The sequence below is a fragment of the Equus caballus genome, chromosome 17 (genome assembly GCF_041296265.1).
Source record: "Equus caballus isolate H_3958 breed thoroughbred chromosome 17, TB-T2T, whole genome shotgun sequence".
NCBI classification, from domain to species: Eukaryota; Metazoa; Chordata; class Mammalia; order Perissodactyla; family Equidae; genus Equus; species Equus caballus.
Genome location: NC_091700.1, coordinates 70,410,274 through 70,434,484, shown reverse-complemented (window position 1 = coordinate 70,434,484; position 24,211 = coordinate 70,410,274). Strand labels below are relative to the sequence as shown.

Sequence of the window (24,211 nt, the reverse complement as noted above, 5' to 3'; positions counted from 1 at the left end):
AGTATGAGGTCCTATTTCTAAAATAGACAATAAGCAGAAGTCTAATTCTTCTTAACAAATGTAAGTGTCTTGCCTCTTGACCTCAGGTGACATTCCCAGAATGTGTACGGTGGATGACAATCGAATTTGACCCTCAGTGTGGTACTGCACAGTCAGAAGATGTCCTCCGTTTGTTGATTCCTGTCAGAACTGTTCAGAATTCAGGATATGGACCAAAATTGACATCTGTTCATGAAAATCTTAATTCCTGGATAGAATTAAAGAAATTTTCGGGATCCTCTGGGTGGCCTACTATGGTTTTAGTGTTGCCAGGTAAGTTATTTTCTCTCTTCTATTTTATATGGTAGAATATATGCGCTTACAATAATTGTGTTTAGTAAGGATACATCACTGAAAATCTTTATTTAATTTTTAGAAGGATTTCTTTAAGACCTGTTGTGTCTCTGGGTTGCAGCTGAGGAATAAAGAAGACTCTCTAGACAAGGGGCATACCATGACTGAGTTTTAGAAGAGAGAATGTTTTGAGGATCTTGTGAAAAAAAGATTAGCTTGACCAAAGTAGAGTTAATATTGAGGAGTGGCTGTCTGTATAGTTGGGACCAAACTATAGCAAAAGTAGATTAGATCTTGTATTTTCCCAAACAGTGCTGAATTTTGAGAACTTACGGAGGCCTCCTCCCTTTCAAGAGAATTGGTGAACCACCTAACCCACTGAGTTGTGTTAAAACTATTGTTTTCAGTCCTTCGGGCTTGGTGGGCTAGGGGGTACGTGCACACATGCGAGAGAAAGAGAGAGAACAAGTGCACTTTTGTTATTGCAGTTACTAGTATTTTCCTTTAAAAGAAAGTTTGTAAGTTTTTAAAACTATATGTAGTCTGTTGTTTTTTTAACCAGTTAACCATAACTACTCTTATGATCCCTCAAACTAAGAGCCAATTTGAATTCAGAAACTTCCTTCTTCTAATCTGACCTGCCTTGTTTGTTAGTGAAGAGATCAGACAAAGCTAAATGCCAGGGCAGAGGATTGCTCACTCTGAAACAGAAAAGGCCAAGCTGAGTCACCTCAGTAATTGACAGATAACTGAAAAATGATTGTTCACGTAGGACGTTTGATTAAGGAGAATTTGATCAAAAAGAAAAATAATAACAGTTCACTTCAGATGGTTCTATTTTTTCTAGTGTTTTTAGCACAGTTTTGTTTAAGTAGATATAGGGACTCCAAAACAAGACCAGGTTTTTGGTATCTGATTTATATTGCTACCTATCTTGAGATGGATGAAAAATAGGGAAATTTTAATAAAGTTGTTTCAGATTTTGAGCTCAATGTTACCTTTTTTCCTTAGGAAATGAGGCCCTTTTTTCATTGGAGACTGCGTCAGATTATGTGAAAGATGAGAAAGCCTCTTTCTATGGTTTCAAATGTTTTGCAATTGGATATGAGTTTAGCCCTGGACCTGATGAGGTAAGAGTGAACTATCTTCTCATTCTCTTAAGAAAGACTGTGTTTCAAAGGGCTGCTATTGACTGCTATTGTGCTTGCTTCCTGTATTCAAGAAGTCTGAAATTTATTTTAAGCTAGGATGTATAAATTTAATAATTTAATATTTAATATTTTGTAGTTTAATTTTATTCAGTGATCTGTTTATGCTAATTGATTTTTTTTGGTGAGGAAGATTCGCCCTGAACTAACATCTGCTTCCTATCTTCCTCTTTTTTTGGCTTGAGGAAGATTGGCCCTGAGCTAACATCCGTGCCAGTCTTCTTCTATTTTATATGTGGGATGCCTCCCTAGCATGGTTGATGAGTGGAGGAGGTCCGCGCCTGGGATCTGAACCCATGCACCCGGGCCACCAAAGCAGAACACACAGAACTTTAACCATTCAGACATGGGGCCAGCCCCGTTTTTGTTACTTTTAACACATGAAGAGAATGGAGGCTGTGCAAGGAGACCCAGCCTTTAAAAACTTAGTACAATTGTGCCTGTTCCAAACCTGCGTAGGTGGCCATACTTTTCTGAGTAAATAATAGAACCTAATTTCACAATGGGCCTAACTTAATCTCTCTTCTGAATGTTTCAAATAATACAATAAAACAAAATCAAGGTGAAAAAATGATCATGTTCCTTCAAAATAATGAATGAAAAATTCTTTGGACAATGAACCTGTAGGCTCAATCTTATAACCAGCATGAGACATTATATTAAATCTCTTCCCCTCAATTTAACATTAGCTAACACATGCTTCCTCCGAGTTTCAAAAGTTACACTTGAAAGTAAGTCACATTTTGTTGATAATCCACATTATCTTCCAAACATTTTTATCTTTCAAACATTTTTAAAGCAGCTGATTTTTTTTTTGTAATTCTCCAGGGAGTCATTCAGTTGGAAAAAGAATTAGCCAATCTTGGTGGAGTTTGTGCAGCAGCTTTGATGAAAAAAGATCTAGCACTTCCTATTGGTAAGTCTGGTCAAGCATTAGGTGTGTGTTTGTGATTTTTTAAAAAAATTTTAAGAATATGTTTATTATAGAACGTTCTGAAAATAGATTAGCAAAGTGAATTTGCTAGTCACATACATTTGTGAGCAATAACTGCTCGTTATACTGGTAGTTTGGTTTTTTTAAATAGAAACTGAACAGTGTTCTCTAGTCTTTTTTATTCACACACACACATGCACACAAACACCCTCCTTATGCACATATATGCCACGTGCCAGGCACTGGGTTAAGCACTGGATGTATAGTATTAAACCACAAGTTTGAGATATTTCTTAAATAACCTAGTGGACATATCAGGTAATCAATTGGATACTCATTGTCTGGAGCTCAGGGCACAAGTCAGTAGAAATGTCTTTTGAACATAGTTGATATCTAAAGACATAGGACCATGTGAAAGATGAGCTAGGAAGGGAATGCAAATGAGAAAGAGAAGATAGCCCAGGATCAAAGCTGGAACTTGGCAAAACTTCAAAGATGGACAAAACAGGAGGAAGAGGCTGTAAAAAAGACCGAAGCAGCAGCCAATGAGGTAGGAGTAAAACCAGGAGAGTGGATATGCATGGCATTTTTTTAATGTGGCCGAGAAGTCAATTAAAATTTATCCTTCAATTGAAAAACTTGTTGGTTATTTATATACTCAATAAGAAATATATCAGTAAAATGAGAGGAATATAGGGCCTATTAGAGTTGAGTTGGAGAATGGAAAGTCCGGAAGGGGAGTCAGGTTGAATATAAATAGCTCTTTGAGTTTTCCTGTGAAGCACAACAGAGAAATGAGGCAATGGCAGACATAGTGACTCTTTATATGATACAAAGTTGTATGATATGTAAGTTGATGTATAATCAAGATGGTAAAGATGAAAATAAAGCTAAAAATATTTACTAATTTTATGATGTTCACACGTCATAATGTAAAAATTTATTTTCACATTATTTGGGAATAAAAGGCATTATTGTTGTATTTCCTCAATTCTCATCCCCAAAACTCCATCTGTATCTTCTCCCTTTGAGACTGCCCTTTCCACTTAATCCTTTCTTTCCTCCCTTCTCTTTCTGTCTTTTCTTCCTTCTCTATTCCATTTCCTCTTCCTGCTCCCCTTCATCCTCCTCTGTTCCCTTGCTCCTACTTAATGTTAATACATGTGTGAGGAAATAAGACATCTTGTATTCTTTTTACATGAAGAAAATTGGTACAACCTTTTTGGAGGAAATTTGTCAATAAGTGTTTAAATTTTACGTGCATATACCTTTTGATGTAGCAGTTTTTTATACATACTTGCACAAATACTCAACAAATATATGTTATAAGATAAATTTGGCAGTGCTTAATGATTGTAAAACCTAGAAGCAACGAAAATGCCTATCAGTTGAGAACTGGTTAAATAAGTAATGTTACATCCATACAATGCGATGTGTTAGCTGTTAAAAAACAACAGAGTAGACCTCTATGTCCTGACGAAGAAAGAGATCCAAATTATATTAACTGAGAAAAGCAAGTTGCAGAAGAGAGTCCCATTTTTACAAACATTATCTTATATGTGTATAAATATACGTATATATGTACATGTGTGTATGTTGACAAACACATGCATACACTTACTATTTGCACATAAAGTTTCTAGAACGATACATAAGGACCTCTTGACAACATATGTCTTTGGAAGGGTGGCAGTGGCAGGATTTTTCATTCTACACTTGTGTATAATTTGAATATTTCCCTTTGAACATGTATTACTTTAATAGTAACATTTTATAAATTAAACTATCAAAGAAAATTCAATAAATAAAATATGTTCTGTATTAAGCAATAAAGCAGAAAATGGCTAGAGGAGACAGTCACTACCTTATGTTTTCCTGTAAGTTATTACTGTTTACTAAAGGTACAGCTCTTCTATAAGATAACCAAAATAAAAAGACTCAGATTCTGAATAATCAGTTCCCCTATTTTTGGGGGGGAAAAGGAAATAGACTAAATTCAAAAGTACACATTTATATACATAAATATAGTTTATATTTTTTGCGAATCACTCGATGGATGCTTTTTGAGTAAATATACTGAAATTCAAAATAATCTCAAAGCTTGAGAATTATAGCTTATATTCACACTGAAAATTACACTTTAAAATGTAAACCACTGAGATTTATCCAGAATGATAATAGTTCTCTTCAATCTGGAATATCAGAATTGTGAAAAAGGTATAAATGCAAAGGATTCATTAAGTTAACTAAGTATTGATATATTTTAGTAAAACTTTTCATTTACACAACAGGTAATGAATTAGAGGAAGATCTTGAAATTCTAGAAGAGGCTGCATTACAGGTATTGTCCCAAACATTGTAAAGATAAACTTTGTAGATTAATTTAAAAGCAGTATTTTCACTCAGATCAACCTTATTTTTCTTGAACATACAACTCGTTCATTAAGTACCTCATTCTATTCATTGGCGATTATAAAGATAAATAACTCATAATTTCTCCCTTTGATGGGAGAGACCCGTGTAGTCCTTGCTATGCTGCGTGGAGAGTGTTAACTCTGGAGTGAGACATAAATCCTGTGAGAGAAAGGAGAGCTACCAAGTGCCAGGGGTGCAGGGGAAGGCTTTGCAGAGCCGTGGACATTTAAATTGGATCTTGAAAGTTTTATTTACCGGTTAAAAAAGGGAGAAAAAAGGTGTTGGTAGTAGTAATTTAAATACTATGTATAGAGCACTTTATAGTTTGCCATATCTTTAGTATCATCTGTCTAGTTTTGCAGTTACACTTTGAGGTCAGTATTATCTCTTGTATCTTACTGTTCCAATAACTGAAATTCAGCAAAGTTGTGTGACTTGTCGAAGTACACAGCTAATTGGGAGATAGAGGCTAGTATCCAGGTCTTCTAAAACTCACAGCTAGTGGTCTACATTTTATTTATTTCCTGAAATGAATTGATCACAGCACTAGTAATAAAAACAAACATTTATTTAATCTTAACTTTATCAAGTACTATTCCAAATACTTTGCATATTTTAACTCATTTAGTCCTCACAACAACGCTATGAATTAGAGACTTTTATCTCCATTTACAGATAAGGAAACTGGGCCTGGAGAACTTAAGTAACTTGCCCAGAATTGCACAGCTAGTAAGCAACTGGGCTAGAATATGACCTCTGGTTGTTTGGTGACAAAATTCATCTTCTCGATCCCTATGCTCTAATCATAGGGAGCCATGGTGTCCTTAGTAATGTTAAGAAACGTCTGGGTTTTAAAAACCCATCTTTTGTTCCTGTTAAAAGAGTTAAATCTTTGTACCTTAAGATACAGAAATAGAAATTAATTCAGCAAACATTTAATAAACACAATATGTGTCAGACAACATTCTAGTTAAGGAGAACCATCAAGGAGCTCATGTATTATTCATCATTACAGGGAGTTTTATGGTTTATGTAATGCCATTTCGGCCAGATATGAAGAGATCTTTATTGTGCTGCTGTTCAAGAAAAAAAAATGTCCCCAGTTGCACGCCTTTTTCGCATGCAAGGTAGTCGTTGTGGTCTAACATGTTTTAAACACCTACTACTTGTCAGGCAATGTAGTGTGCATTTTATGTGTTATTTAATTTAAATTTTATAATAACCACAGAAGAGATGTATTATTTGATAACCAGATTATACATTTTACAGATTCAAGAATTGTCTATAACTTGTTAGCTCAAGAGCACGCAGCAATAACTTGTCCAAAGCCAGGGTTTGAATTCAAGTCTGTTTGATTTTAAACATCATGACTTTTGAAATTGCATAGCTTGTAGACTGCACAATTTACTGTTGTATAAATTTGATAGTACAGGAAGTATCATCCTTTTCTATGAAAAATGTTTTGAAGTTTCTAGAGTTTTAGCATTTAAAGCAGGTCTTTCCAAAACATAAGGCTTGCTTGTCAGATAGGTGAGAACTAAAATTCCAGTTTTATATACCTCTTTTTCTTAACTTTAATAAGGCTTAGATAGGCTAATGTAGTTTATGTGCAGCCACAATCAGGCTTCCATCCACTTTTTGCCCAAATCAAGACCTTGGTACCCACCCACCGAAGAAAATAGACACAACCTACCCGTGATAGCTGCTGATATTGGAGACACAAAAAGAGAGAGACTGCCACAGCTGTCTACAGAAGGGAGCCCTGTTCCTGACAAATGGGGATGTAACATGCAGGGGACTAGAGTGGGAGGAGATGCACCATTTCAACCAGCATGCAGATCTCTGATAAGTCGCTTATTTTTGTGGGGGGAATGAGACTGGAAGTATTATCCTGTATTTTTCTCTCCGGGAATTTTTCTGCTTTATAGGCTGAAGGAACACTGGGGCTTGGGCAGAAGATGATTTCCCCAAAAAGACCTATCAAAAATTGTGTGCAAGTTCAAAAAATTCATGTAATTAAAATTTTATATTGTAAAATAGTTAAATGTTCTCTTTTACCCAACAGGTGTGCAAAACCCATTCTGGTATTCTTGGAAAGGGTTTAGCTCTTTCTCATTCACCAACTATATTAGAGGCCCTTGAAGGAAACTTACCACTTCAAATCCAAAGCAATGAACAGTCCTTTCTGGATGATTTTATTGCTTGTGTTCCCGGATCAAGTGGTGGAAGGCTTGCAAGGTAATGTCCTTTAAGTGCTATAATTATTTCTTTCAGGGCTTGCCTCAGTCTTCATTTCTGAAGAGAAGTGAAAGGGGAGTCATTAGGATGTTAAAATGCTGCCTAAAATAATCTAGTCTATGTGTTTTGAACTTCCTGAATTATAAAATGGTAGTTAATATTTCAAAATATTTTTTAAATATATGCTAGTTGTTAGTTGATTATTTTCAAGTTTCCTAGGTGAACTTTTATTTAAAAAGCATGTGGAATGCATGGTATAATTGAGAAGTCTGCGTATTTGGTAGTAATATTTAATATATAGACTAAACTCCTAGATTTATCACCATATTTTATCTTAATAATATGAATGTTTTCAAATCCACAATCAGTGCAAATATAAATTTAGAATTTAAATCAAATCATGAGTTTCTGGAGTTCTCATTTATTTTTGTTGCTATTTGCTTTTATCTTTTAAGAAAAAGAAAACTATGCTGACTTAATGGATTTACTAGTTAAAAATAGAAATCCAGGGGCCAGCCCAGTGGCCTGGTGGTTAAGTTCATGCACTCCACTTTGGTGGCCTGGGGTTCATGGGTCGGGACCCCAGATGTGGGCCTAGACACTGCTCATCAAATTATGCTGTGGCAGCATCCCACATATAAAATAGAGGAAGATTGGCACAGATGTTAGCTCAGGGACAATCTTCCTCAAGCGAAAAGAGGAAAATAGGCAACAGATGTTAGCCCAGGGCCAGTCTTCCTCACCAAAAAAATAAAAATCTAACTTCTTTCTGGTTTTAATTTTAAAAATACAGAGGTTACTCTTTAGTCTTTAAAAACCAGAATGGTGATGGGAGAGTAACACAAAATCTTTTAAGTCAGCCTCACTGCTATCTTTGTGGACATTTTTTATGTAACACATGACAGGATTACTTATTACTCATTTCACAGGACAGCTTGAATGTAGACCATGAAAAGAACTCAGGAATGGCTATCACAAAGTATAGAAAATTGACAAAATTTATCTGGAAAGGAAGGTAGTGAGGAACATAGTTGAGAAATTGTGTAGAGATGGACAGTACGTCTTGAACCTAACTGCTCTCAAGCAGGCAGAATGCCATTTCTGTTCCCGCTTTTACAGAGAAGCTGCTCTTTCCCAGGTTTTTAGGCTGGGAAATTAAGGCAGGTCTCCTTCAGTAAGAATGAATATACTCAGGACTTCAAATTATACACAACTCAAATTCATTTTCTTGGTTATTTTAAATCATCCATAGTTAAAATTTCAAGTTTCCTGATTTTAAAGTTATTTCTGTCTTATTTAAATCTCATGTGCTTTGTCATATTTTTTAATCAATTTGTCATTATCAGTTTCCAAGGGACACACTTGTGGTGACTATCACTGAAATGCAAATGAAGATCTTGTTTCAGTATTTTTTTTGATACAGTGTTATTCCTTTGGCTTAATTTCATGTTAATCATTGAAGATGTTGATGAATATTTGTTTTGTTTCTTTATTATTGTTAGGTGGCTTCAGCCAGACTCCTATGCTGACCCTCAGAAAACGTCCTTGATCCTGAATAAGGATGACATTCGTTGTGGCTGGCCTACTACCATAACTGTTCAAACAAAAGACCAGTATGGGGATGTGGTACATGTTCCCAATATGAAGGTAATTATATCAGAATTAAATTAGTAGGATCTGTGCACTGACTATAATAACTAAAGAAATTTTAGAAGTGGCAAGTACATAGAGTCCATGTGCAGTGTGCCCTTTTTACATAGACATAATAGAGGAAGCCAAAAAAAAAATGTTTAAATAATGTGTTGATATTAATTAGTCCCCACTTTTCCAAGTTACATGTTTTGTTGTTTGTTTTTTATATTTTGCTAGGTGCTATGGTGATTCAAAGGAGGGATAAGAAAGTGTCCATATAAAGAGTGCTAAGCACGTAGAGGGACAGCCCTCAATATACAGTGGTTGAATAAATCAATGAAAGAATACATTTTTAAATTTTGTATATATTTTTTAAAAGACTCAAATACATTCTGCATTTGGTGTTATTGAAACAACATTTAAAATATAATTTTAATACTTACGAAATGAATTAGAAATACATGAATTTGGATTGCAAAGAATGAGGAATGGAAATAGTCGTGTGCTATGTTGATGAATGTAGAGCTCTTTGGATACCCCTTTCCTGAGACATTAATTAATAATCACATTTTTTGAGCATATTGTAATGGCTAAAATTAAGTCATTTGTGATATAATCTATTAATGTAAATATCTCATTTAAAGCTTTTATTATATTTCTGAAAAAATCAATACTGAAGGAATTTTATTAATTTTTTTTCATGAGGAAGATTGGTCCTGAGTTAACATCTGTGCCACTCTTCCTCTGTTTTTTATGTGGGATGCTGCCACAGCATGGCTTGTTGAGCAGTGTGTGGGTCCACACCCAGGATCCAAACCCGTGAACCCCAGGCCGCTGAAGCAGAGCATGTGAATTTAACCACTACACCACTGGGCCGGCCCTGAATGAAAATTTTTATAGGCAATCCCCAGCCCTGAGCCCCCAGCCCCCAAAGATGTATTACAAAGTGATTTGGTTGTTTGGAGGTTAGAGTTGATTAAACCACAAAATCCGTTTTAACTCATGGAGCAGCTAATTTTACCTCAATGGTACTTTTGGTAGAACTATTTCAATTACTTGTACATTCTTTGCTTTATACCATAAAGAAACACAATGCCAAGGGAGACTCTTTCCTGATACAGTAAAAATAGACAAGAGACATAATAGTTCACATGTCTTAAGACCAGTGAATAAAACTGTATGGAAAAGTATATGACTTTGATAAAAATATATGTCTCTGATACTAAGCAAAAATCAGTGTTTACCAGTGTCTTTCAAAGTTTTGGCCATGACCCACAGAAAGGGTTTGCATCAAGACCCAAACATACACGTATAGGATGGAATAGTACACACTCTTAATTACATACAATATATATATAAAAAATACATATTTATATAATATATTGCACTCTGATATTTTCTCTTCAATCTTACTTTTTTTTTTAATGAAGATCATACTCCATCAAAGTGATTTCATGGCCACTATGAATTACTCTATGGAATGCCAAAAGCATCACAAATTATAACAAAAAAAATTGAATAGAAAGTAAAGTAACTGTGGTAGTGCTGTGAAAAATAACTCCACCTAAGGACAGAATCTTGATCACAACATAATACGCATTAATATGTTGAGGGGCTTGTGTCTTCACTGAGAATTTCTCACTTGAGCATATGTAGTGAGTTGTTAAATCCAGACTTTGAGCCCCCAAGATTAAGTTCTTTGTTCACGTGACTACATTGTAATAACCATTTTCCAGGTCAGCATAACATTTCTTTTTAGTTTTCATACTGTTATGCTTATGGTATTTCTTTAGTTATATTTTCTTATGTTTTCTTCTTTCTCGTTTTGTTGTCTCTTATTCCTCTTCGGTCTGTGGATTTGTCTATATCTTACATTTCAAAATCAGACTTTATGCTTTGTCTTTTGTTCTTCTCCTCTTTTGGCTCTTTTTGTTAACCACATGGTCTGTCTTTCTTTACTTCCTCTTTTTCTCCCGTATATTTTGCTTCTCCTACTCTCTTTTCCTTTGCCCCAAAGCTCTTGCTTAGTATGCTGAAAATCCATATCAGATTTATCTCTAATTTAGAAACAGTATCTAGGAAACTCCTGTAAATACTATTTAGGAAAAGTGATTTGTGTACCTATTGATGTTTAATTCATTAATATCACGTTGTTATATTAGCTGAAAAGAAAATTTAATCTGTTTTATTTTCAGCCTCTGATAGATGGCACATGAAGTTTTAGGAGCATTTTAGACTTAAAAATTGTTGAAGTATCTTTATGTAGTAATACCCAATTATTTGAATCATAAAAGTTGATTTGCAGCTAATATTTTAGTGAGATCCAAAATGCTTTTTAAAGCACCAAGTATTATTGGTATTTTTTTTACTTATAAAATTATTATTCCAAGGAAATCTTATTTAGTGAAAAGAGAAAGTCACATAGGAAATAAAAGAATAACAAAAATTTTTAAAAGGAGCACAATTTATTTAAAAAAGCAGAAATGTCAGTGATTTCTTCAGTGATTTATGTCTCAGTATCTTAGAGTATAAAATTATTCAGTGATTTACTTCAAAGTTCCTAGTACACAGCAAATGTACTTCTACTGTTAGTTTACCTAGGGTAAATATAGTTGTTTAAAGAAAAATTAAATCAAAATGGTGTGTATAAAGATAGTGGCTATAATTTAAAATCAAGTGTCTTAAATTTTAGAAGCATTTACTTTTTTCTTTTGCTTTTTTAATTACATTTAAAGTTTAAAACTTTTAATGGTAGCAGTGTATATGAGCTGAAGAATTTTGCTATATACCTTTAAACTTCTGCGTTTTAAATATAAGATGGATTTTTAATTTTTAATATTTCCAGGGCATTTTGTCATTCCAAATACTGATTTCTCGTAACCGCAACCAAAGATTGTGGTTTTTTAATGGAACATATTTGCCAGCCACACTTAATTTTATGTAGACAGTAAGAGTCTCAAACTACTGCCTCCCTAGAATGGCATTAATAAGAAAAATAAACATTAACATTCCACATTTCTGGGATGTCCCTCAATTGCTTACGTAGTACTGTCACTTTCATTTATGCTACCCTTCCTGTTTCTATGAAAATCCTGTTATTGAATTACCTGTTCTTGCCAACCACAAAAGTAGTATCTGTAAGGAACAGAAGAAACTTTGAGTGAACCTCAGAATGATACCTGATAAAGAGCCAAAGTAGTATTTAAATTGTTGGTAACTTTGTGGTTGCCTAGGAATCAAGTGTTTTTTGCCAATGCATAAGTAAACAACAATGAAATGTTTTGTGATAATTCCTGGAAAGTATTTCTGAGTATTGGTTGTAAGATAATTTGTACTTTCAGTGTTTTAACGTGCCTTAGCAAATCTGTTCTTTGCATTTCTACAGTTAAGAGGATGAAAGATACCCCCTTTATGGTTGAAGAAATTGAGTTGAAAAGTTGAGATTACTTAGTTCAAATAATTTATGTTAGTGATAGAGCTATCTAATAGTACTGTTTCTGCACTAGAGTAAGTAAACATCTTTAGGCTTTAGGTATAAGATTTGTTTTATGATGTGTTAATTTTTAAGACTTCTATCACTGGAGTGCATTTTCTTCTGTAGAACAGTGCAGCTAAAACTGAGATTAGTGCTTTAAAATATATGGAGATTGTGGGAAAGTATTTATACTTGAATTACCTGATTAAATAATTTAATGTTAGTCTCTGCAAGACTTCAATGTAGATTCATTCTACTGTCTTTCCTGTACTTAATTAGTGGTGGCCTTTATTTTTATTTTATGTTTTGATATCTGTGATTGTTATTCCAAAAACAAGGCCTCTCTTTTACACTGTGTTCAGAATCCATATTGTGGACCATCTTGAGGTCATTCTGGCACTGTTAAATAAGCCTTTCAAGGGAATGCCCAAGATAGACCAATGATAGCATAGAATTTTTAGACTTATGAGCCCGTAATTATAAATTGCTTTTTTGGAGGTGTCACAGACAATTATGTAATGATAGCATTTGGTTTTTATAATATCATGGTTAGGTGGAAGTGAAAGCCGTTCCTGTTTCTCAGAAAAAAACATCTTTACAACAAGAGCAAGGAAAGAAACCTCAAAGGATTCCTGGCAGTCCTGCAGTAACAGCTGCATCTTCTAACACTGACATGACTTTTGGCGGGCTGGCATCACCAAAGCTGGATGTTTCCTATGAACCGATGATAGTGAAGGAGGCTCGATATATTGCCATAACAATGATGAAGGTAATTTATTTTACTTATCAGAAAAATTTTATTTTTCACCATTCGTTTATTTAACAAACATTTCAATGATTCAAATTCAGACACAAAATTACAGGTCTAGAAAGCTGTTGATAGATGTAAAAATTGCAGCATATTTTTAAAAATGATGTTATTGTCCTCCAAAGAGGATTTTCGTTTGTCTATGGCAGATGTCTAGAGAGGTTACCAATTATAGGTCAGGTTAATCCAGTCAGAGATTGAGATTGTTGAAAAGTGAATTTCAGTTCCTGCAGAAGTACTTGTCTGTTTCCAGGTGACCATTACTCCTAGGACGTAGCCCTTCTGGGATCAGCGTTTACCTGGGCCTCTTTTAATTTTGCTCAAGTGTCGTGATTCGGGTTAATCTCTTTGGGAGACTATTGATTTAATCTGGTGAGATATGCTGATCCCTTGGACTAGTAAATTGTCAATTAGAATAGATTGAAGTGATAATTGGGATCAGTAGGACTTGGAGGCTAATGGGGATGGGGTAAAGAGAAGAGGTAGGATAAAAGATGAAGTTCACATTTTGAGCTTAAGTAGTAAGATTGATCATTTTGAAGCAGGGACAGGTTTTGGTTGAGGAAGTCAGTAGATTCAGTTTTGAACGTGATGAGTTTTAGATATCTCTGAAATACCCATGTGAAACCTATAAAAGAAAGTTTGATGTTGGATCACCAGAAGTGATCAGTCTGATCTCAAGAAAAGAATTTGAGGATCATCAGCACTTGGATTACTCATGAAGTCATAGAAGTAGGTGATATCTATTTTCTATGGTGAGTGAAGAGAGAAGTTCCAGTATGGGATCTTAAGAAACACCAATATCAGTGATTCCCAAATTTTGTCTACCTCTGGAGCACTTATTAACAGAGATTTTCTGATCATCCAAAGATTTAGATTTAGTAGGTCTGGAAAGAGGTTTAATAATTTGCATGTAAAACAAATGCAGAGTGATTCAAATTCAAAACCTTCACTTTGAAAAACATTGATTTACATGCAATAGATAAGAGAGGGGAAAAAAAGAAAGAAAGAAAAAGGGAAGAGAAATACATACCACATTGGTAAGAATACTGGCCAAACAGGTAAGACATAAACTAGGACACCAGTGCTTACTTTTGCCATTTTCCCCACCACTTTTCATATAAAACTCATTAAATCCTCACAACAACCCTATGAATTACTGTTTTAATTCCCATTTTTACATATGTGGAAACTGAAGCACAGAGAGATTCAATAACTTGTCCAAGGCCACACGAATGGCAGGGAGTCTGGCTCCAGATTTGATTTTCCTAACTACTTTGCCCAGCTACCTTATAGCATGTCCTGAAAGTCCAGGAAAGAGCAGTTTAAGAAGGGTTAACATGTTATGCTGCAGAAGTGAAGTTTTAAAAAGAATCTAGCAGCAGTGAATTCAGCAATGATGTTGGCAGAAGTGGTTTTAGAAGCATAGTGGGTTGATGAATTTATAAATGAAGAGGAAGTGAAAATAGCTAAAGATAAAATGAGTGTAGGTAAGTCTTTTAAGATGTTTGCTTATGAAAAGAAGCAGAGGAAATGGAATTGAGTGATGGCTTTAGCGTTTGGAAATGAGTATAGAAAAACTTACATGTTTTAATACTGATAAGGAGACAGTTAGAGGAAGGAAACCATGAAGCTACTCAGAAAGATAAAAATAGTATCTAGACCTCAGATGCAGGAATTGGCCTTAAATAGGAGGAGTATTGCCTCTTTCACTCTACCAGGAAAGGGAAAAGAAAATAATTAATTCAGATGCTAGTAAATTTGTAGGTTGTGCAGCCAAAATAATTACTTATATTAATAATCATTATGTTTTACTTTGGAGATGGGAGTGATGAATCTTAGAGTCAAGATTTTGAAACAAAGGGGACAAATGAAATAGTCATTGTGGAGAATGAAAGAGGACTGATCAGAAAAGATTCATCAGATATCCTTAAAGAATCAGTTGAAATTGAAGATTATATATAAACAGTGCGGTGTGAGTGATATGAACATGGATAAGATTATCATTTGGATTGGGTTCAGCATTGAAATTTTGCCAGATAGTTAATCAAAAGAATAGTGAAAGGCGGCTGGCCCCGTGGCCAAGTGGTTAAGTTCGCGCGCTCTGCTGCAGGCGGCCCAGTGTTTCGTTGGTTCGAATCCTGGGCGCGGACATGGCACTGCTCGTCAAGCCACACTGAGGCAGCATCCCGCATGCCACAGCTAGATGGACCCACAACAAAGAATATACAACTATGTAACGGCGGGGGGCTTTGGGGAGAAAAAAAAAGGAAAAAAAAAAAAAAGAATAGTGAAAGAAGGGAGTGGAGCATATGATGCTTAAAGAAAGGACAGTGGAACCTAATTGGTTTGGAAAGGAAGATGGAAGAGGATTCAGAGAGAGAAAGTTGAGGGGGTTAGAAGGACTAGAAATCTAAGAATAGACATAGTAGGAGTTACTGAGGCAGAACAACTGGGCAGGCTGTTTTGTTTTCATTTCAGAGAGAGAACAATTCTGAGTAATGTCACAGGTCTATGACTTTTGGTATGAGTGGCTAAAATAAAGTTGAAGTTAAGATTAAAGCTGGAGTTTTGGATGAGTTGTCCACTACAGTTAAAAAATTCAAAGCTAAACATTCTCATGCATTTCAACTTTTATTTAAGGGATTTGGTTTCTGGTCTCCTTGCTTCCTTAATCATTCTTTTAGTTTCCTATGAACATGCTTAAATTTGTATAATTTCTTTGGAACGTCTAGTTACCAGAACTGAAAGCAGTATTTCAAGAATGCTCTGAGTTGCCCAGGGTTAGACCAGTTACAGAATACCCTTCCCAAACTGTCTCTTTGAGATGGTGATTCATGTTCCAGGAAAAGGGATTTTCTTATATCAACCATTCACAGATACTGTGAGCCAAATCTCGTGGAGGATAGAAAAGTGGTATATGATCTATTCTTTCATTATTAAATATAATAATATGTATTTGAGAGAAAATGGTGGAGTGGAAAACACATTGTATTGGGAACCTGGAAACCTGGATTTTCCTGCTATTCACACCTTTGTATTCTTGCTAAAGACTTAACCTTAAATTACGTTTTTCTCATTTATAACATTTTAGTAGGTGAAGGCAGCCAGATCATTTCTAAATCAAATTTCGTGAAAATAGAAAGGGTGAGGAGAAGGAAGGGGGCTTGTGAGTGGTGAGGGTATGCTTGTCTTGACTATAAGCACAGTGGAAGTTAGAAGTGAATGAACAGTTGGAGAACTTAAGCTGAACCTTGCAAGATAATGACTAATTTGGTAATGTTACAGGAATACAAAATTATCAGGAATAATGTGACAAGTTTGATGTACCTGCAGCCCATTTTTGTCTTTACATTTTACCATAATTCTTTCAGATGTTTTTGTTATTTTTATTAAGAAACAGATTGTTACCAGCACAATTGCACTCTCTGTAAACCCTGCCCTGGACCCATTCTTAGCCCTTCCCTAGAGGTAACCCACTATCCTGAATGTAATGGCTCTCATTCCCAGATATGTTTTTATACTTTACTGAATAAAGATTTGCCTTAAGTGATATTTAGAGTTTTTTTAATGTTTTTCAGAAGTTTGTAAAATTCGTGTCATATACACATTGTTTTGTGAGTATTTTGCTCAAGCTTGCTTTTGAGGTTTTAGCCGTGTAGCTGTAGTTCATTCATTTTAACTGCCTTAAAGTACTCCAATGTATTACTGTTCCATAATTTGTTCATTCTCCTGTTGATGGGCATTTAGGTTGTTTCTAGTTTTTTTCACTGTTACGAACTGTGCTGAAATAAACATCCTTGTTTGTGTCTTCTTTTGTACATGAGCAAGAGTTTCTCTAAGATATGTCTAGAAGTGGAATTGCTGGATTGTAAGGCATGCATATCTTCAGCTGTATTAAATACTGGCAAATCTTACACTCCCATCTGCAGTGTATCAAACTGCTAGGTACTTCATGTTCTCATTAGCACTTGGTTCTTACCAGCATAATTTGATGACTGATATGATTATTTTGTTGTTTTAATTTGCATTTTCTTGACTCCCAGTCTAATTGAATAACTTTTCAAATGCTTATTGGCCTTCCAGATTTCTTCAGTAAATGATCTTTACTCACTTTTCTTTTGTATTGTTTCTCTCCTTTCTAGTGATTTGTTTTTTATATATTATGGATTCATGTCCCATTTGATTATGTAAGTTACAAATTCCCTTCTCCCAGGTGAAGGCTTATCTTTGCCCTCTTTATAGTGTCTTTGTCTTAGAGAATTTTAAAATTTTAAATGTACTCAAAAGGTATTATCTTTTGCTTCTTCTAAATTTTTTGATGTTTTGTGTGTTACATTTGGGCTCTTAACACACCTAGAATTTATTTTTGAAAATGGTGTGATGTAGGTAATTGAGTTTTTTCTTTTTCTCCTATATGATGAATAACCAGTCGTCTCAACACCACTTATTGAATATTCTACCACTACATTAATTAAGAATGTTTCTAATGATTTTATGATTCTTACTGGTCTCTTAAAGGTTTATGAAAATTACTCATTTGAAGAACTGCGTTTTGCATCACCAACTCCTAAGAGGTAAAGATTATTTTCTCAAAGCATAGCAGAAACATGTGCATTCAACTGCTTGCATCTAAAATCATCCTGCAATCCAACCTTATTCTCCATAAATAAATATTTCATAACAGTTTTTAATTTCAATAGAGATTTGCCACAGATTTTATAATGTATAGATTTGCAGATGTATTGATATTCAACTGTAATACTGCCAGTATATTGCATAATACTAAGTAAGGTACTAGAGAAAGAGGAACTAGTATCTAAAAATACATAAATTGGTTCTTTAGGCTTGGTTAGTTTGGTTTTTTTTGTTTTGTTTTTGCTATTTTTTTCAATTATTCCTTTTCCCCTTCACCTAATGAATTGCGGAGAGATTTCAGTGTGTGTTGTATTTTTATTTTTGGTCTTGAGATCTTAATTTTTCAGCCCCTAAATAATTCTAACTCCTGATTTAAGCAGATTTTTTGACTTACTGTTTTATTTGCTTGTTGGGAGAGGTACTTTTTAAAATAAATGCTTGGAAAAATGATTAAATGGATTGTACTCTGTAGAGATCACTTTGTAGAGAATTTAGAAAAAGCTCCAAAGTGAGTGTGAAAAAGCATAATTACTTATACCTTTCAGTGCATCACATATCACATGACTTATTAATAGATTACTCTGACTTTATCTGACATGTATACAAAGTAGAGTTTTAATGCACAGTCTAGAAATTTTGTTTTGTTGGGTGCTGGCATGAGTGGGAAATAAAAGTTTTTCTTTGGATACATTAAAATTGAGATGCCAAGATGCCTCATAGTTATCCAAGTGGGGCTATTTCCAGGTAACTATAAATATTAGTTTGAAATTCAGGGGAGAAATAAATTTTGGAGTCATCTATATAGAGATGGTATTTAAAACTGAGGAATAGATGAATGATTAACTAGAGAGATGGTATTGGAAGGAAAAAGAACACCTAAACCTAAATCCCAGGGCATCCTATAAGTTAAAGGATGGTCAGAAGAGGGGGAGACAACAAAACAAAACTGAGAAAGAGTGGCTAGTGAGGTAAGAAAAAAACCAGGAGATGGGGCTGGTCCAGTGGCACCCTGGTTAAGTTCGCACGTTCTGCTTTGGCGGCCTGGGGTTCACCGGTTCGCATCCCGGCTGTGGACACAGCATCTCTTGGCAAGCCATGCTGTGGCACGCATCCCACATATTAAAAAAACAAAAAAGTAGAGGAAGATGGGCACGGATGTTAGCTCAGGGCCAGTCTTCCTCAGCAAAAAGAGGAGGATTGGCAGCAGAAGTTAGCTAAGGGTCATCTTCCTTAAAAAAAAAAAAAAAAAGGAGAAAATTGCATAAGCAAAAAGAAGGTATTTCAAGAAAGTAGGAGTTGTCAGTTATCAAATGCTACTGAGAAATTGCTAAGGACGAAGAAATGACCATTGAATTTGGGGACATGGTAAAAGTCTTTGGTGACTTTGACATAAGCAATTGCAATGAAGTGTTGGGAACAAAGGCCTAGTAAGGATAAGTTGTGGAAGAGAATTGGAAATGAGGAAATGGAGCAGGTGATTGTAGACCATTCTTTGGATAAATTTTGATATGAATGGTAGAAGAGATATGAGACTTTATTAGAGAGGGCTGTAATATCAAGGAGGGAGGTGTTTGTTAAGATGGAGGATTCTGAAGTTTGTCTAGAAATGAAATAGAAATAGAAATGATCCAGTGAAGTGGGAGAAATTGGTGATGAACGAGAGAGAACAAGATAATTACAGCATGGAAGTGTTGAGGGAATGAAATTCACAACACAAGTGGAGGGGCTGGCTTTGGATAAGACCCAGGACACTTCTTCTATTGTAACAGGAGAGAAGGCAGAGGAAAGTGTTTTATTAATCTGATTGCAACTTTGGGGTTTGTTAATATGATTGCCTCTGTTTTCTCACTGAAGAAAGTGATGAGGTCATGAGTGTGAGGAAGGAGGGCGATGGAGGTTTGAGGTGAGAAAAAAATAAGGAAATTCAGTCATTTTGGAGAGTAGGAAAACATAGTATGGCAAAGCAGTAGGATTGCCATTCATTGCAATAATACAATCAAAACATAAGTGTTTGCTGATGTGTCTTAATGATGTTGTCAGCTGTTTAACCAAAAGTAAATTTTCCAATATCCATCTTATTTCTTTTCAGACCCAGTGAGAATATGCTCATCCGTGTAAATAATGATGGCACTTATTGTGCAAATTGGACTCCAGGGGCTATTGGACTCTACACTATTCATGTTACCATTGATGGCATTGAAATAGGTAATTTTTTTTAAGTTATAGTTAGTACAAAGAACTAGAATCAAAATCGTCTTTCGGTTCTATTTTGCCCTTTAACTTGTGTCATAGACATGGACAGGTTTCATAACTTATCTGGGGCTTCATTTCCTCCTTTGTAATGAGTATTTACTTAGTACATTCATAAGTCCTTAAAATTTTGCAATAATTTATGGTGTCATTATAGCCCTCCTGACTCTTTTTGTCCATTCTCTAGTGTGACTGACCAGGTATGATCTCCATGCTGCTGTGTAAGGCTGTGCATACCTGGTCCCCCCTCGTAGTATATCTGTCTTCCTTTCCTAGCTGTGAGCAGAGACCATCTCATTCATCTTTGGATGTCCCAGTCTAGCTCAGTGCCTGGAATGTAATGACTGCTCAATACATACTGTTGAATGAATGAATTTTCTTTATCCACTGCTAACTTAGAGAAGTATATTGCTTTTCCTTTGGGCATTAATCTTTTTCTTTATTTTTAACTATCCATGTGATAGGACATAGCAGAACAAGAAAGCCCTGATAAGTGTTTGTCGATGTAAATTCCTTGTAACACTGTCTTTCCTTGAGAAAAAGGGTTCCTATGATCAGATAAATTTAGAAAACCTGGTACAGTCAGCCCTTAGTATCTGCGAGTTCCACATCCACGGATTGAATTATGAGATACAGAGAACTTGCAGATACGGAGAGCCGGCTAAGGGGCTTTGTTATTCTCAAGCAGTCCTGGAACCAATCCTCCGTGGATACCAAGGGATGACTCTATATTATAGTCTTATCTTAGACATTCATACAATTCCCATTAACATGTTAGGCATTCTAAGAAGTCCTGAAGTATCTTGTCTAACTTTGTTTAATCCTTAATCTTGAGACCCTTGTATGTGGGGAAGAGGAAGCCAGGTAGAGATAAAAGTAATACTGATTAACATTCCGCCAAAATAGTCTTTGGGAAACTCTTGTTTAATTAGTTTGTTTTTGCGGTGGAGGTAAAGAGGTACTTTGCATTGATGTGACTGCATAGAATATATGTTAATGCAACTGTGTAGTATCAGATATGTCATATTTGTCTGTACCGTTCCAGAGGCCGTTATCCTCAGCCTTTGCTGCACTCTCCTTTATTTCAATATATCCATAAAGACTTTAGTTCAGCAAACATTTGTTGGTTCTGAGCAAAACATTGTTTTGGGTAAGACAGTTCCTTTCAAGTCTTAACAGTTTACTGACAATTACAAGGTAAAACAGGCAAACAGAATCATACAAAGTAGAATATAAGTAGTAACATGCGAGAGGAACAAGTTACAGCAGGAATTCAAAAGTGGAGGTAGTCAAGAATGGCTTCATTTTTGCTAATAGTGGGGTGAAGGAAACTGATATAAAGTAGATAAGAGAAATCCACTTATATCTTTTTTTTGGAATGAAACTGAAGAAAAAGATTCATATTTACTTAAAATCATCTATTTTTTTGCCTGCCCTCTTAACTCAACTTTCTCCTGAGGTGACCAAACTGTTAGTAGGCTGGGACCTTGCTTGACCATAGACAAGGACAGATGATAATTCATTAGAATAATGATGATGGTAATAGTTTACATTTATTTAGCACTTAATATATATCCAACGTTGTTTTATGCACAATGTATATATTTTAAATCATTTCGTTCTGACAACAGCTCAGTGAGGTAGGTAGGTGCTATTTTCATTCCTATTTCATAGAGGAAAAAATTGAGGCACAGAGAGACAGACGATTGGCAGCAGATGTGGGAGCATCCACGGCAGTCTAACGTGAGCACCCCAGCCTTTAACCACCATGCTGTGCTGCCTGTTAGTCACGGAGATGAGTGGTGTGGATGACGAGTGGTGCTCTGATCTGATGTTGTGAGAGAGCATTTAATCACACAAGGATTTCTTTTTTTATTATTTTGATTTTTTTAGCCTATCATTTCATATGTTCCAGTTAAAGAATCAGAGCCCCTCCTCTTTCCCTTTTAGAATCTCAGGGCCATTTTTCAAGTATTTCTCTTTTTTAGCTATTAAATGTCAATCACCTTGAAAGAACAGAATTCAGATATTTGTTTTCATTGTTTAAAATAGCCTGTGAATGTTTATAGGGTTATTTTTAAGATCCTCCCTGCTGTCTATTTTCAAATGTTACAGTTCCCTTCCTTTTCTTACAGATGCTGGCCTAGAAGTAAAAGTAAAAGACCCACCAAAGGGGATGATACCGCCAGGAACTCAGCTGGTCAAACCAAAGACTGAACCTCAGCCAAATAAGGTTAGGGTAGAGTGAGATCAGGATTTAATTCTCTTCATTGATGCTTCAAGGTGGCCGTGAAACATGTAGTGTTTTACTTGATTTCAATATTTGAATTCTAAATATCCCTAAATAAATTTGGAGAGTAGTTCATAGTAATTCAGATCATGTCTAAATTGTAGAACCTATACTTTTTGGCTGCTTTGTATAATGCTATAGTAATTTATAGGCCTTGTATACTTTCTTTTACTGCAAGTTTACAATTAACAAAAAGTCTACTGAAATTGTGTGTGTAAGGTTTTCAAGGTTAAAAGAAAAATTAATTTCCTAATGTCTAAAAATTAAGTATAGAAATTTTAGTAAACTGCTTAGTAAAAAGGAGACCTTGGTAGTAGGATATCATACCTTTCTGAAAGGAAATAAATGGTTCTTTTCTCCATTTTATCATATGGCTTCAAAATTTAGGAAGGAAATTATAAATGTATATTAATAATCTTATTTTTTTCAGTAATACACATTTTAATACTTTATAAAAGTTCTACTGTTGTTGTTATAAATAAACCACTATTATTTGCAAAGGGTAATGAGCTACAAGTAATTTTGGAAATCTTTTCAGAGTTATACTTTCAAATCTGTTTAGTTTTACCTCTTACTACTTGTAAGACTTCTGTTCCATGATTTCCCTGTCTCACTGTCTATCTTTGCTTCTCAGGTTCGAAAATTTGTAGCCAAGGACAGTGCGGGGCTCCGTGTCCGTAGCCACCCTTCCCTTCAGAGTGAGCAGATAGGCGTAGTGAAAGTCAATGGCACCATCACTTTTATTGATGAGGTAATTTGTAAAGAAACACTGGGTAATAAATTTTGGGCAGAAAGTTTTTGTGTTGTTTGCACAAAAATAACGTTACAGATCTTCTGTTAGAATATGTTTTAAGCAGTTCGGAAATTTGTTTTGCAGAATATGTTCATTGAGTTTCAAACTTTCATTTATTTTCTTTGTCAGTAAACAAGTAACTGAAGTTATATTTTTAACATGAAAGGAACTCAATTAACATAGTAGTCAGTGCTTTGTTACAATTACTCCCTGAAAATGGGTACAGTTTTTCTTGAATTTTTAAACATTTGTTTTTAAATGTGTTTATTGTATTGCTTTAACTTTGGACAGTACATTTTTCTAGTAGTACAACCAAGTAACTTCTGATTATTAAAATCTGAATTGAGAGGAAGGAAGACTTATGTCTTTGGGAAGCTTCTGATTTCATATTTAAACTGTTTATCTTAAAGTGTGACTTCTTTGTGCTTTAACTCCTAAGTGACATTGTTTCTACAGTGTTACCATGTAAATTATTGTATTGCGTGGCATTCCCTGCTGCTTTTTTCTTTAAGTTTCTCTCATACTTACCTTCTGCAAAAACTAGATGTGTAGTCTCCACATTCCACGTTATTTGCCTGCTTTGTAGCCTTTCAGCCCTTTCTACCCTCAGAGGAGTTACAGAAAGGCATGGCTCGTTTTTGTTGCTTATTTCCCGTAGATCCACAACGATGATGGTGTGTGGCTGAGACTGAATGATGAGACGATAAAGAAGTATGTTCCTAACATGAATGGTTACACTGAAGCCTGGTGCCTCTCTTTTAATCAACATCTCGGCAAGAGTCTTCTGGTGCCTGTTGACGTAAGTAAAAGGTGGTTTTAAAAAGCTTTATAGGTGTGCTGTGTCCTCATTACAGGGCTTTCTTTAATTAAGGCTTTTCAGTTCTGAGGTAAACCACAACTAAATAACTTTTATTTTATAAATGCTTAAATTCTTAAGAGCTTCTGTGTAATGAAGGTGGAGTTTGGCAAGGCTCTCAGGACCTTAATACTTAATTTGATTCATCACAGGCGAGAAGTAGTAAATTAAAACTAGGCTTAATGAATTCCTTTCAAATGTGTAGGAAATGAGAGTAGTTGCATATTTTCTTTCCTTTCTTCTTCACATTACTGTGTAGAATGAATTCCAAACTAAAATCTGTGAATTCCATGTTATTATACGTGCAAAAACATGTGTAACGTGCTTGTTTTTTATGTTAG

The 24,211-nt window shown here is 35.0% G+C and overlaps 1 protein-coding gene across 30 annotated transcripts in view; it reads left to right on the top strand.

The window, feature by feature from the left end:
• The window catches only part of MYCBP2 (MYC binding protein 2), a 256,284-nt gene that overhangs the window by 146,614 nt on the left and 85,459 nt on the right, over positions 1–24,211 (top strand). For all 30 annotated transcript variants that reach the window (XM_070239261.1, XM_070239263.1, XM_070239259.1 and 27 more), the window contains 12 exon segments: positions 87–312; positions 1,345–1,463; positions 2,370–2,457; positions 4,767–4,816; positions 6,956–7,128; positions 8,631–8,775; positions 12,789–13,004; positions 17,565–17,620; positions 19,771–19,886; positions 22,067–22,164; positions 22,856–22,972; positions 23,673–23,813. In XM_070239261.1, coding sequence (XP_070095362.1) covers positions 87–312; positions 1,345–1,463; positions 2,370–2,457; positions 4,767–4,816; positions 6,956–7,128; positions 8,631–8,775; positions 12,789–13,004; positions 17,565–17,620; positions 19,771–19,886; positions 22,067–22,164; positions 22,856–22,972; positions 23,673–23,813 — 1,545 coding nt within the window.